A 12,142-nucleotide genomic window follows, 5' to 3' on the forward strand; every position below is an offset into this window, starting at 1 on the left:
AAAGAGCAAAGCCTCCTCCTCTAAATCCCTTTGTCTTTAAACCCAGAATGACTTATCCAGCTCTCCTGCACACACATCTTAGAACCCACACCCACAGCGTATGGCTGTGCTCTGGTCTGATGGGTTTACAGCAGAGGAACACTCGAGACAGCTGCTTTGGCTTCTTTGCTGTGGGTGAAAGGTGTGACGCTTCTTTCAAGTCTGTGCCAGTCTCAGCTGCTGTGTTCCTGCATAATCTGGACCAGGGTGCCAATTCCAGGGAGTGCAGGAGAGGAAGCATGAGAAAACACGCACACGCAGACACACATACGATTAACGTGTGGGGATTGCAGGGTTAGAAGCTGAATCTGCAGCTGGTGAAACATCCAGACAGGTATTATCTACTGGCACAGACACTTTCCTCCCTTCACTGATTACATTTATTTATGAAGCACTAAAATTACCTGTCTCCACAACATGATTAAAGTCTGAAAATCTGGCCTGAAAAGCCCCTCTGAAACATGCAACCTTATTTGTACTTAATATTCTGCACAAAATAATGTACAGTTCTGTCTACAACAACCTCCTTTACATGTAAGACGAGGATCCTCTGTTCACGTCCAGTTTAGCTTAGCTGACACTGCAAATATTCATATATCGTGTGCATGAAGAAGACAGGGGTTCTTGTGTTGAGCCTTGATGATTGGTGGATGGATTTGGTATGGTGAGTCATGGAGCTTTGAGTTACGAAATGTAATACTCACTCATATCAAACTATTTCCAATTACAGTTGCTGTTTTTTCAACTGACTAATGACCTGCTCATTTCATGGCAAATGTCCGTCTCAGCTGTAATTTCAGTGGATCAACCGTTACCAAGTAGTTACCTTCCAGCCTGGTATAATTGTCATTACTGGTCAATTTATTATTCAAGGCTACCATCCAGTGTTTATCCTGAGCTCTGAGTATGTTTTTCATGTGATTTCCCTCAGAAATTCAGTAATGTGGGAATAAACTGTAAGTTGAGTGTCAGTATGAGGACAGAGGTTCTGGTTCTTCACACTGAAGCAGCTTTTTACACCCAAAATACTTTTCTGGTTTATGAGCTGCTTCCATTCAGAATTCTGAGAAACTTGATGTACGTGCATCAACTAGCCCACGTTTCCATCAGTTTGGGATGTGTCATCCGTGGGGGGTATTGCAAATCCTCTAATTCAGAACTTTTACAGTTTAACACACTGAACTTACCATGGTTCATACTTCAAACTTTTTATTCTAGCTTTCAAACTAATTTATTTTTTCAGTCATTCAAAATCAGATCAGGAACAGAATGGAAACCATTTGGAGTTAGTATGAAAGGGCGGCTGTGCCAGAATGCAGCATATTGCCTGAAGAAGTTTGATTCTTTTATAATGAATGACCCTGTGTTTTTTGCTTGTTTTTTTATGGATCACGCTGCTGTGTCAGTACAGTGCTGAAATGAAGGAGAATGAATAAATGTAGCTGTAAAAAACACTCCTTTGACAGAACGGTATCTTTCCAGTTCTCTGTGAGGTTGGGCCATTCATTGGGTTTTAATTCCAGTTACAATTTTCAACCATTATGAAAGCCAGAGAACAGGGATGAAGCTATTTCACAGCTCCTTTGTTTCGTCTTGTGTTATAAATCAAACAGTGGCACACTTTCATCCAAACTCGCTCACTGCTTAGATCAGCAAGTTTTACAAATCATCTTGAAACAGCTCCTTGCAGTCATCTGAGCAGTTGTTTTGTGACATTATTTAAGTAAACTGCAATGACCACAAATAGTGAAACCTGATAAAAAGTAGTTTGACTACTTCTTTTCTCCTGGAAAAGCTACTCTATCCACAGTTTTTGCTGGTGTGGAATCCTCTCAGAAATTTAAATTCTTTGTGCTGTGTGTGTCTTTCTTATAAAGTCTCTGTAGTGGAGTTCCACAGAACCAAGGCCACAAAATTTAATACGATGTTCTCTGAGGATAACAAATATGGAGAAAGATGTTTAACAGATTTTTAACTCTGTTGTCAGTGCTAACTTAGGAAATCTAGGAAAAAGCTTGAATCTTTTGCTATTATTTTTTTCTCCCCTTCTTTGAGCACCATACGGACATCAGTCAGAAGCAGTTTTCTCATATTTCTGTATAACTTACCTATCCCTTCAAAAAATATATTTTATTCCAATAAAAAGTATTTATTCAAGGAAAAAAGTAAAAAATGAGACAACCGCCTTTTTTTTGTAAACAGGCAGCTGAAAGAAAGAGCATGAAATGGGAAGCATGGAGACACAACAGGAATTAAAGAGAAGGAGCCTCAGAAGAAAAAACTCTGAGATACAAGAAGAACAACAACAGAAACTGGATTATAGTGAACCTTCTTCATAGCATCATTTAACCTGATTCTCATGTATTACTGCTTTACATATCATGTGTTTTACGTCCACATCTCTGGTTTTAAAGGAACTGCTATCATTTTTTTGCCCTGTGTATGTTTTATAATGAACATACGTAGAGCTGGGAAATCTCATCATTTGTGGCGGGATCCCCTCGAGCCCCTCTAGCAAACTCAGTTTTGGACATTTCAAATGTAAATGTTAAGTGGATTGGTACATATAAATCACTTTTTTACTCTGAGCATTCAAAGCACTTTTTACTACAAGCCTCATTCCCCCCAGTCACACACATATTCATACAAGCACTTTTATTCTATGCCTAAGTGCCCTTTCTAACATTAACACACACACTTACACTGTGATGAATGCATCAAGGGGAACTCAGGGTTCAGTATCATGCAGAGTGGAAGAGCTGGGGATTGAACCCACCCCCAGTTTAAAAACTCTTCATATAGCCATGCATGCATATCTGAACTGTTTGGCTTTCAAGAGAAAAAGTCACCAACAAGCCAAGAAACCCGTAAAACTCTGAACTGTTACATTGTTTCCTATCGGAGTTGCTAGAAGGAAAATTGTGTTACTTTTGGATAAACTTCTGGACAGTGTTTCCTGTGCTTCCAGTCTTGCTGCTGATACGCTCACAGGCAGCAGAACGCCCTGGTTTTAAAGAGGAGCTTGCTAGCAGTAATAACAAGATTTTAAACCTTTTATTATGTACATCTTGGGGAAAAAAATCCCAACATCTGGACTTCAGTGATCTCAGTGGTGGAGATGGACATAATTAGGAGACATCTGTGTGTCCTTGGATCCTTCGATGCACACGTATAACGAATACACACAGACGAGGAACACATTTCCACTCCAGTGATTCTATATTAGTGCTCACATTAGCTGAGTCTCGCTGAGTCATTTCTCATATGGCACAAAGCTGAAGATCCTTTCCCACCAGCCTCAGGTCTGATCTCTGATTCAGTATTTACATGTGAACTGTGCCCTGCTCAGTTATAATGTTGCCTCTGTGAGGCAGCCTGTCATTACTGGTCAAAGAAAAAAGAGGAAGCACAATCATTATATCCGACTACATGTGCGGCCACATTAAATTACTTTATTACATTCAGCATCTGATATTCATTGTGGTTAATGAAACCAGCATTAGCCCTGAGGACTCATATCTTAGCTTCACTGTAATGTATTCTAAACACATGGGTTCAAATTGAAGAAGAAGGTGTCATTGAGCTTCTGGAAGCCTGCGAGAGACCTTGTTGCTCCCTGCCTTCTGTGCCTCCAGGGCTCAGCAAGAGGGAAGTTAAGCCCTGAATTAAACACTTGACTTCAGATTTATTTAAAGTGAGCTTTTTTGTAAGAAAACCACTGAGCCTGTATTAGCTAAAAGCAAAAACATCCTAAACAGAAAAAAAGGCGAGAAGTGAGAGGAGTGCAGATTAAAACGCAGCTGAATATTAAAGGGTTGTGAGAAGCTGAGTGGGTAAATGAAAATACTGCAAGGGAAGCTTTCATTTATTTTCATTTAATATACTCTGCCACAATAAAGTGAAGCTCTGAAATTATACAAATGCATATGCTTAACTTCCTAAAACTATGTAAAAATCTCTATATGTAAATAAAGAAGTTGGAGCTGCAGGCTTGTCAACAAGCGATCCTGCTCTGTGAAGGTTTTATTTGCCAGCCAAATATTAATCATGTCTTCTGTCACAATGGGCATGCTAACAGAGTCCTGAAGGATGAGACATGCTCAGGACATGACCTTTTCCTTCTTACTTCCTGCATATATGGTTAATACAATATCTGGATTTCTGATAATCTTTGAGCCACTGTGTTGTTCACTGATCTAATGCCAGGACTTCAAGTACAATATCCAGACTTCTTCAATCTGGATAAGACCTTATCCTTACATACAGTAGCAATCTGCCGTGCATCTATCACAGCCTTGCTTCTATTCTTGCTGCAGAAGATTTTGCCAGTTTTCAAGCAAAAGAATAATCAAAATTTTAACAGAAAATTGGCAGATCAAAAATTTAAATTAATTTCTGTTTTTTTCCATTGCTAGGAGCTTGCTCACTGAACGGTGGATGGGGTTATTCTTCAGTTGGGCGCACAATAAAACTAGCGCTAGTCAAGGCTTTGTCGGTGAAAAACAATGTTGAAAATATGACAGAAGTCAAGCTCTGTTTTACGTTTAGGAAGCTCATAGTTTCCTAGTTGCTCCACACAGATCTTTGCTAGCATCGTGTGGTTCTTGTACATCATCATTCTTACATCTCTGCCCCGGTCTGTCAGCAGGGTTATGTAAAAACTGCCAAACTTGCTAAAATAATAGATGCATGAGCAAAAGAAAAAACAATACATTTTGTGTTTCCACCTCTGCAGACCTTTTCTACAATATTTTGAAGTTTCATGAACTTTGCTGCATTTCCATCCCCAAAATTCTATGCTTAAGTTAAAATAAAAACATTTGGATAGAAACATGCCTACAGTAGATCAGCATGGGTTCTTAACCTTACCTTTGTCTTTACCTTACTGTATAAAGCACCTTGAGGCAACTGACTGTTGTGATTTGGCACAAATGTGATGGTACCTAAACCAGCTGTTTGCTTCTACAGAAACATGGACTAAAAACACAAATTGGCCTTTTTTTTATTATCTTAAGTTTGTTATTCTCACTTTCTCTCTCACACACACACACACACACACACACACACACACACACACACACACACACACACCTCTTTCTTGACCACTGACCCCAAGCACCAAACTAAAATTTACTCTAGCTGCACTAACACCCTCCTCTGCACACACAAATATATCAATGGTGCTTCACATGAGTGAGAAGGTGTGGAAAAAATCATCCATGGAAAATTAACCCATGGTGAGTCCATGTGCACCTGGTCTAATCTTAGCTGTCCAGAAAACCATTTAAACCCCCCCACGGTACGCTTTTAAAAGGTTCTGGGTGATAAATGGCCAACAGCAAAATGGAAACAAGAGAGAGAGGATGTGAGAAGGATAGGGTAGCTTGAGACAGCAAAAGACAGAAAAGGCAGAGCAGAGGAAAGAAAGGAGAGTTGGAAGTGTAAGGTAAAAGACTGGTTGGTGTTAGTAGCAGAAGAAAGAGGCAGGCAGACAGGAAGTGACAGCTAGTGAGGAGGACATTGAAGACAGAACAGAAGAGGAGCAGAAACTATCCAATCTATCACCATGATAGCATCACCTCCAGCAGTGTCCTCCTGTCATGCTCCTCTCTTCAGTGACTGCACTGCACTATTCACAGGCCATGCTCAAATACAAGAGCCATCGCTGCACAAAGGGCGGTTTTTCTTAACTTATATCTCCACAGTGCTCCAAAATGTGTAGTTTGTGTCATGGTCCTGGGCCGTCTGCCCAGCGTTTTGTGTTTTTTAGTTTATTTTCCCTGAGTGTTTAATTCCCGGTGTGTTTGGATGATCTTGTTCCCTTTGTCTCTGTCTCCCCTGCTCCATGGTCTTGTCTGTTTTGTCCTGATGTCTTGTCCCTGACCTCCTGTGTTTTCATGTTGAGTTATTCCTAGTGTTGTGACTAGTCTGCGTCTCTGCCCCGTGTCTGTGTGCCAGTATGTAGTCTGCGTGCACCTTGGTTAGTCACTTCCTGTATTATTTTGACAGTCTTGTGTTCCCTGTGCTTTGTGTCTAGTTTTGCTAACCCCTGTTATTAGTTTCATTTGCTTCACCTGTTGCTCCCTGCTGTTTCCTCTTGCCCTGATTACCTGCTGTGTATTTAAGCCCTCAGTGTTCATCTGTTTCTTGTCGCGTCGTCTTCAGTGTTCCCTCGTTGTGTATGTTCCTTCTCTGTAGTTACTTTAGTTTAGTTTTGGCATCTGTCCAGCCCCTGCCTAGCTGTGTTCTGGTTCCTGTTATGTTTTCCCAATAAATCCTCTAAGTCCTGTTTTATGAGTCTGCATCCTGGGGTCCAATCCTGCCTGCCACACACACGCCATGACAGTTTGGTTTTGCCCGATTTAGTCCATAAACTACAAAATGTGTATACTTTCCATCCTTTCCGACCATTTTCTGAACATTAAGTTGTTGAATTGATTTCCTACCTTCGAGGCACTCATTGGTTTCAGCTCACTTACTTGAGGCTGGTAATCCATCACAGTGAACATCGAGGCGCTTTGCTTTTTTTGTCAGAGTTTCATTATCACTGCAAGCAGCGTTTCTTTGAAAGGTGCCCTCGCTGATGAAAGGACTGTCTGAGGTCAAAAAGAAGAACGCTACATGTACAAGAGAAAACAAAATAACACTTCCAGCCCAGACTAGCTTACAGCCGCACTCATGTGTTCAACTCTGGCCTACTTTACTTGCTGTAGTTTAACTTGCATCCTAATAGGGATGCGCTAAGACAGCAAAAGAAATTCTTGGTTACAAGCAGATCAAACATCCAGAATCATAAATATCTTTGGCCTAAATTAATCCAATCCTTCATTATGTTAACTAATGCCACATATTCACCTATTATTTGCCTATTTCCATCAAGCTCTGTTCAGCAAAAAGCAAGCCACCGAAGGACTCAGAGACTTCAGAAACTGCCTATGAATTAAACAAAATCCCGTATAAAAAAGTAACTCCTAACAATTAATTACACTTTAAACCAAACAAATTGGATATAAGAGAGTGTTTACGGTGTAACTCGGTGCACCATGAATAGCTGAAGCTATTTGTTATTTAGCCTGTGTTATTGCACTGTTTCTTCAGGCTGCTCCTTTATTCACACACGGTCACTACAGCAGATGAATTGACATATGTGATTTTACACAAACCTCCATGGGAATTTGTGGACCTTTTACCATGTTAGGCAAATGTGTTAACCACTACAATATTACTGCACTGAAAGTGACCACTTAGAAGAGGGCCAATTCCTCTCTGGGTTTCAGGACAGGTAGATTTCACATGCAGATTTCAACCTTGATAATAATGTGACCTCCAGGACTCCACCACCAAGCTGAAACTCTTGCACACATGGTGGCTGCACTTCTTCAGCCAGTTCTACATGCACAATTGTCTCAGGTGTACACAAGGATGTGTGTTATGCCAGTAGCAGTGAATTCCTACCTGGAACACTGTAAAAATCAATCCTATACTAGCACCAAATAATTTGGAACTGTTAATCTTGTTAATCTGTTCATTTGTATAATCTTTAATGTCCTTGTGTCTATTGTAACTCACTTATAACATGCATTTCTCAGTCCTCCCTTGCTGAGATCTGGATCAATTACAGATGGGAACCTGATCATCTGATAACAGCCTTTGGATGGATGGATGGATGGATAGATGGATGGATAGATGGATGGGAGCCCATATGCATGTGTTCCTTAATGTCAGTGACTTAATGAGTCTGTACTTGTATCCTGGGACATGTACATATCTTTAATGTATGTTTTATTATTATTACCTGGATGGGTGAAATAATATTATTTGCTCGAGCTTTATTGTGCTGTTGGCTTGTGATCAAACCACGTGTGAGAATTCACAGATTATCCCAGTTTTCACTAGATTAGACAAAGTTTTCCATGAAACAAAAAACTGTTGCAAAAACTTGACAGAATATTCTACACGTAGCAGTTTTAAGGTAGTACAGTTAGAAATTGCTTTGCTGGTGTCAATCTTTTAAAAACATTTGCTTTGTGTTCCAAATCTGATTTCCCTTCAATATAACTTATGAATGCAGCACTTTTTGGCAGCTACATATAAACTGACTTTGCTGCCAAAAAGCTTCTTTTTAACCTTAAATTAAATAACTGTCTGGCCAGTAGGAAATCATTCTAAAACATAGTTTATGGTGTGGAACATGGTCAAGAGTAATGAACAACACCACCACCTGTACCTAAAGGACTGAACTGTGCAAAACCACTGATACAGTTCTTTGATTAATTTTATCTTATCACATCTATAATGCAGCATTTTATCCCACACTGTGACTTGTAAAGTTGTTCATATAATTCATATGGTAGGTATCTTTCTATACATTTTATTTTGTCCTTTGCTGCTATAATAATAGCTGTTAACACAAGGTGTCTTGCTAGCTCAGCAGGCTAAGTCCTTTGTCTTCATCTCCTAATTTTTCCTGTCAGTCTCTCTTCACTGTAAACTGCCCAATAAAATGTGAAACTCGTTTAAACGGCAACCCATAATATGCTTTAATTTCATGCCAGCAGTCTCACCGTTATAGCGGGTGTCATGTTATCAGATGGTTGCCATTTTGTAAAGCTGTTTAAATTGTGAAATACTAAATTAAACAAGGCTTCACTGGCTAGAACAGACACTGACAACATAGTAATAGTCCTGCTGCTCATGGCGACATGTACAGAATACTATCTGCTCATGCTAAACACTTGACTGCAGGAGTTTGTTATTTCCTCTGTCCTTGAGAAAGGCGAATTTTTAGACCTGAACAAATCGTCTGTCATTTGTTGTTTCCTCTCATTCCTCATAGACTGTAACATATTCTGACCACCAGACGGAGAATCATCAATGGTCGTCATGCTGAAGCTGACCCTGGAGTTTTCACAAGCAGTCAGGCTGCTGTTACTTTAGGTCCCGATGCACCTCACAGGAAATAAAGACTGCGCATCAATCCCATGTGGGAATAATAGGAAGGCAAAAACCTGGCTTCTAAACATGCAGGCAAAAACAAATACAGTAGTTGGGGTCAACGCCTCCGACAGTCATTTTCAGGTTGGCCCTCAAGCAAGGCAAGGAGCAGAATACAAAAAGGAAAGAAGATGCAGGTGGAGAAAGATAGATGGCAAGAGCACTTATAGGACTGGGTTAGCTTCCTACCTGTGTGGGGTTGTAGAGCTCTTGCAGGGCATTGCGGGATCCTTTCCTACAGCAGCCTTCCACCATGAAGGGGTTCCTCCGCATGACTGTAAAACAGATATGCACTAATAAGAATGGAGGCATTCCAACTGACTGCAATTGCAAAATTCTGACATGTAATCGTTTTGACAGGATGTAGTGAGGATGAGATGCAGTACAAACTATCACATATGAGACGTATCTTTTGGGATGGGTTATTTTTTGTGCAGGTATCAATGTGAAAATGCCAACCACTGCTCCTGAAGTGGACACTTGGGGTTGACTCCAAAAGAGAGCCGATCCTTACAGGCCATCTATGATCTAACCACACAGTATCTCTTGCTTGACAGCGCCCACTGTGGCCACATGTGGTAATTACACAATAGTGATGCAATTGGTTTGTCACACTTAAACTGAGTCCATCAACATCCATGGGGGGGCTGATATCCTGTGACTGATGGAAGATTAAAATCCAACTACCCTTTATTTTTCCTCCATGGGCCTTTCCTCAAGCACACCACATTTGGAAGCATCGCCTTGAACAACCAACTGCTGCAAGTGGGAAGCAGAAAGCTACAGGGATAAATTATAAGAGCAGCGACTATATGCCAAGGGCAAAGCCACAGTTCAGTGTTTGTTTGGCTGATTCTCAGCTCTTTATACAACTCGATACAGAGCAGTAGCTGCTGGCAGCAGCTCAGTGGGAGCAGCCAGCGCAACACTTTGCCTCCGCCAACACACTCTCTCCAATTACTCTGGATGGAAAAGCACTGAAGGACAACACAGGATCAACAGGAAAGGAAACGAACCACTAACAAGAAAGCCAAGGACTTAATGGCATTTTATTCTGCACGTCATCTGCCTCATGTTCATGGATGAACACGTGTTCCTGCCATCAGGGAAGCCGATGATGAGAATAACAAAAGATGTAAATTTGCACCTCTGAATCCAGTGTGACAGTGTGTTTCCATTAGTGAATCTTATCAGTCAGGTTTCAGTGCATGTTTGCCATTCACACTGCAACAAACGAAGTTTACAACAGATTATGTAGTTCTTAAACACACTGATATACTTTTACATTGATCAGCTAAAGAGCGAGAATTTAAAAGCAGGTGAGCATGGAAGCCAAACAACTAAAGAAATGCAGCAGGGGTTCAAGATTAAGCATCACAATCATTTCTATGGCCATAGTTTGCAGCCATCTTTCTAAACTGCAAAGAATTTTTATGAGCGACATATATCAAAACTAATATAAGTATATGAAAACAAACTGTATGTATTTGCAATCAAAAATACAGTTTTATAATACACTACATTTCCAAATGGGAATGGTTAATATTTCTTACTTCAGAAATAATGTAGTTCAAATCAAGAAAGAGACGGGCCCAGAGGCTGAGGCAGCCCCTCTGTATCAGTGACCACAAACACAAACGCAAAGAAACGAAGGAGAAAAAACTGCACAGAGATGAAAAACAACCAGAAGGACACAAATTACCACAGAGACACAAGCTGTACATAAAAAAGCAACCACAAAACACAAAAAGAAAACAAAGAGACAGAATGACCTGAAATAGAGACAAAATCACAACAAAGACTCAAAAAAATACAACCCCCGCAACACACACACACACACACACAAAGACAGACAAAGCACCTGTGAAATGATAAAACAAAGTCACAAAACAACAGAGATGCAAAATTAACACAAATAAAGACAAAGCTCTGTCACAAAGTGATCACAAAGAGACACAAAATGACTGAAAATGTGCTAAATGGCCACAAAGAGCAGCAACTCTAGAGCACAAAGACCTCATTTTGGCAGTTTGTGCAACTCTGATGTGTGGAGCTGATAATGTCAGAATTCATATTTGCTCAACTGCACAGCAGCTCATGCGCTAACAAATCTGTTGACTACAAACATGTAAATCGGTCTCTGCTTTCTGGCTAGTGTACACAATACCAGATGAAGACGTTGGTTGCGCGTGTCATTGTTATTTATTTTATTGGCTGATTCACTGGACAACTTCCCCGTCAATAAGGGGGTGCCTTCTCCTCTCTCATCCCCACATCAGACGAACATCAAAGCAAAAAAGAAAAAAAGAAGCCACTTAATTTTTTAAAATCCTGTTTAACAATTGAAGACTGGAGTGTGAGAGGACTGGCGCTGACCACAGATCTGCCCAGGATCCCTGTCAGAGAAGTGTAATCCCTCTGCTCGCCTGAATCAGATCCTTTGACCGAACCCTAGGGAGCGAGCTGGGTGCTTGTTAGTGTAACGAGCCCCAACAGACAGCAATGACCTTCAAACATAGAGAGAGGAGGAATGCCTTTTACACACACTATGTGCAATTAAAAACACACAGACACACACGAGAACGTGATTGATAAGGGTATTGCTAAAGCTCATCTTTAATAATGCAGTTCAGCACTCCATCCTACTGTGGACATTGTAAATAGGCAATTAATGCTGGCTCCGAGAACAAGCGCTCACAGCATAATAATGCAATCATGTAGTATTTGCTTTTCAGGCTTGCTTTCACAAAAAAAAGCTGAAACCCAACACATGCACACACATTTCCAGTACCAGCAAGCTGAATCAGCAGAGCAGTGGTGATTGCTGACTGCTGTGGACACAGCCCTGAGGTGGGTCTCAAGGTAATGAGGATTCGGTCTCTGTGTGGGTGTGTGATTGCATGGAGTAGCACTGACAGGTCACAGAGCTGTGGTGATCTTTATCCATTAGCACCAGCGAAAAACACAAAGAAACCACAGCGACAAACAGTCAGCAACTAACAAGAGATGCAGAATAACTCAGAAGTGATATTAAGTGACCAAAAAAACAGGTCCAATCTCACAACTGGAGGGAGGGCTATCTCGGCTGTCATGGGACAAGAGACAGAGT

General features: G+C 40.7%; 1 protein-coding gene across 1 annotated transcript in view; it reads right to left on the reverse strand.

Moving 5' to 3' along the window:
- chst11 (carbohydrate (chondroitin 4) sulfotransferase 11) overlaps positions 1–12,142 on the reverse strand; it is an 89,241-nt gene that overhangs the window by 14,192 nt on the left and 62,907 nt on the right. The window contains exon 2 of the mRNA XM_030725315.1: positions 9,223–9,308. Coding sequence (XP_030581175.1) covers positions 9,223–9,308 — 86 coding nt within the window. The remainder of the gene's footprint in view (positions 1–9,222; positions 9,309–12,142) is intronic.

Source organism: Archocentrus centrarchus, unplaced genomic scaffold (genome assembly GCF_007364275.1).
Source record: "Archocentrus centrarchus isolate MPI-CPG fArcCen1 unplaced genomic scaffold, fArcCen1 scaffold_52_ctg1, whole genome shotgun sequence".
Classification (NCBI taxonomy): domain Eukaryota; kingdom Metazoa; phylum Chordata; class Actinopteri; order Cichliformes; family Cichlidae; genus Archocentrus; species Archocentrus centrarchus.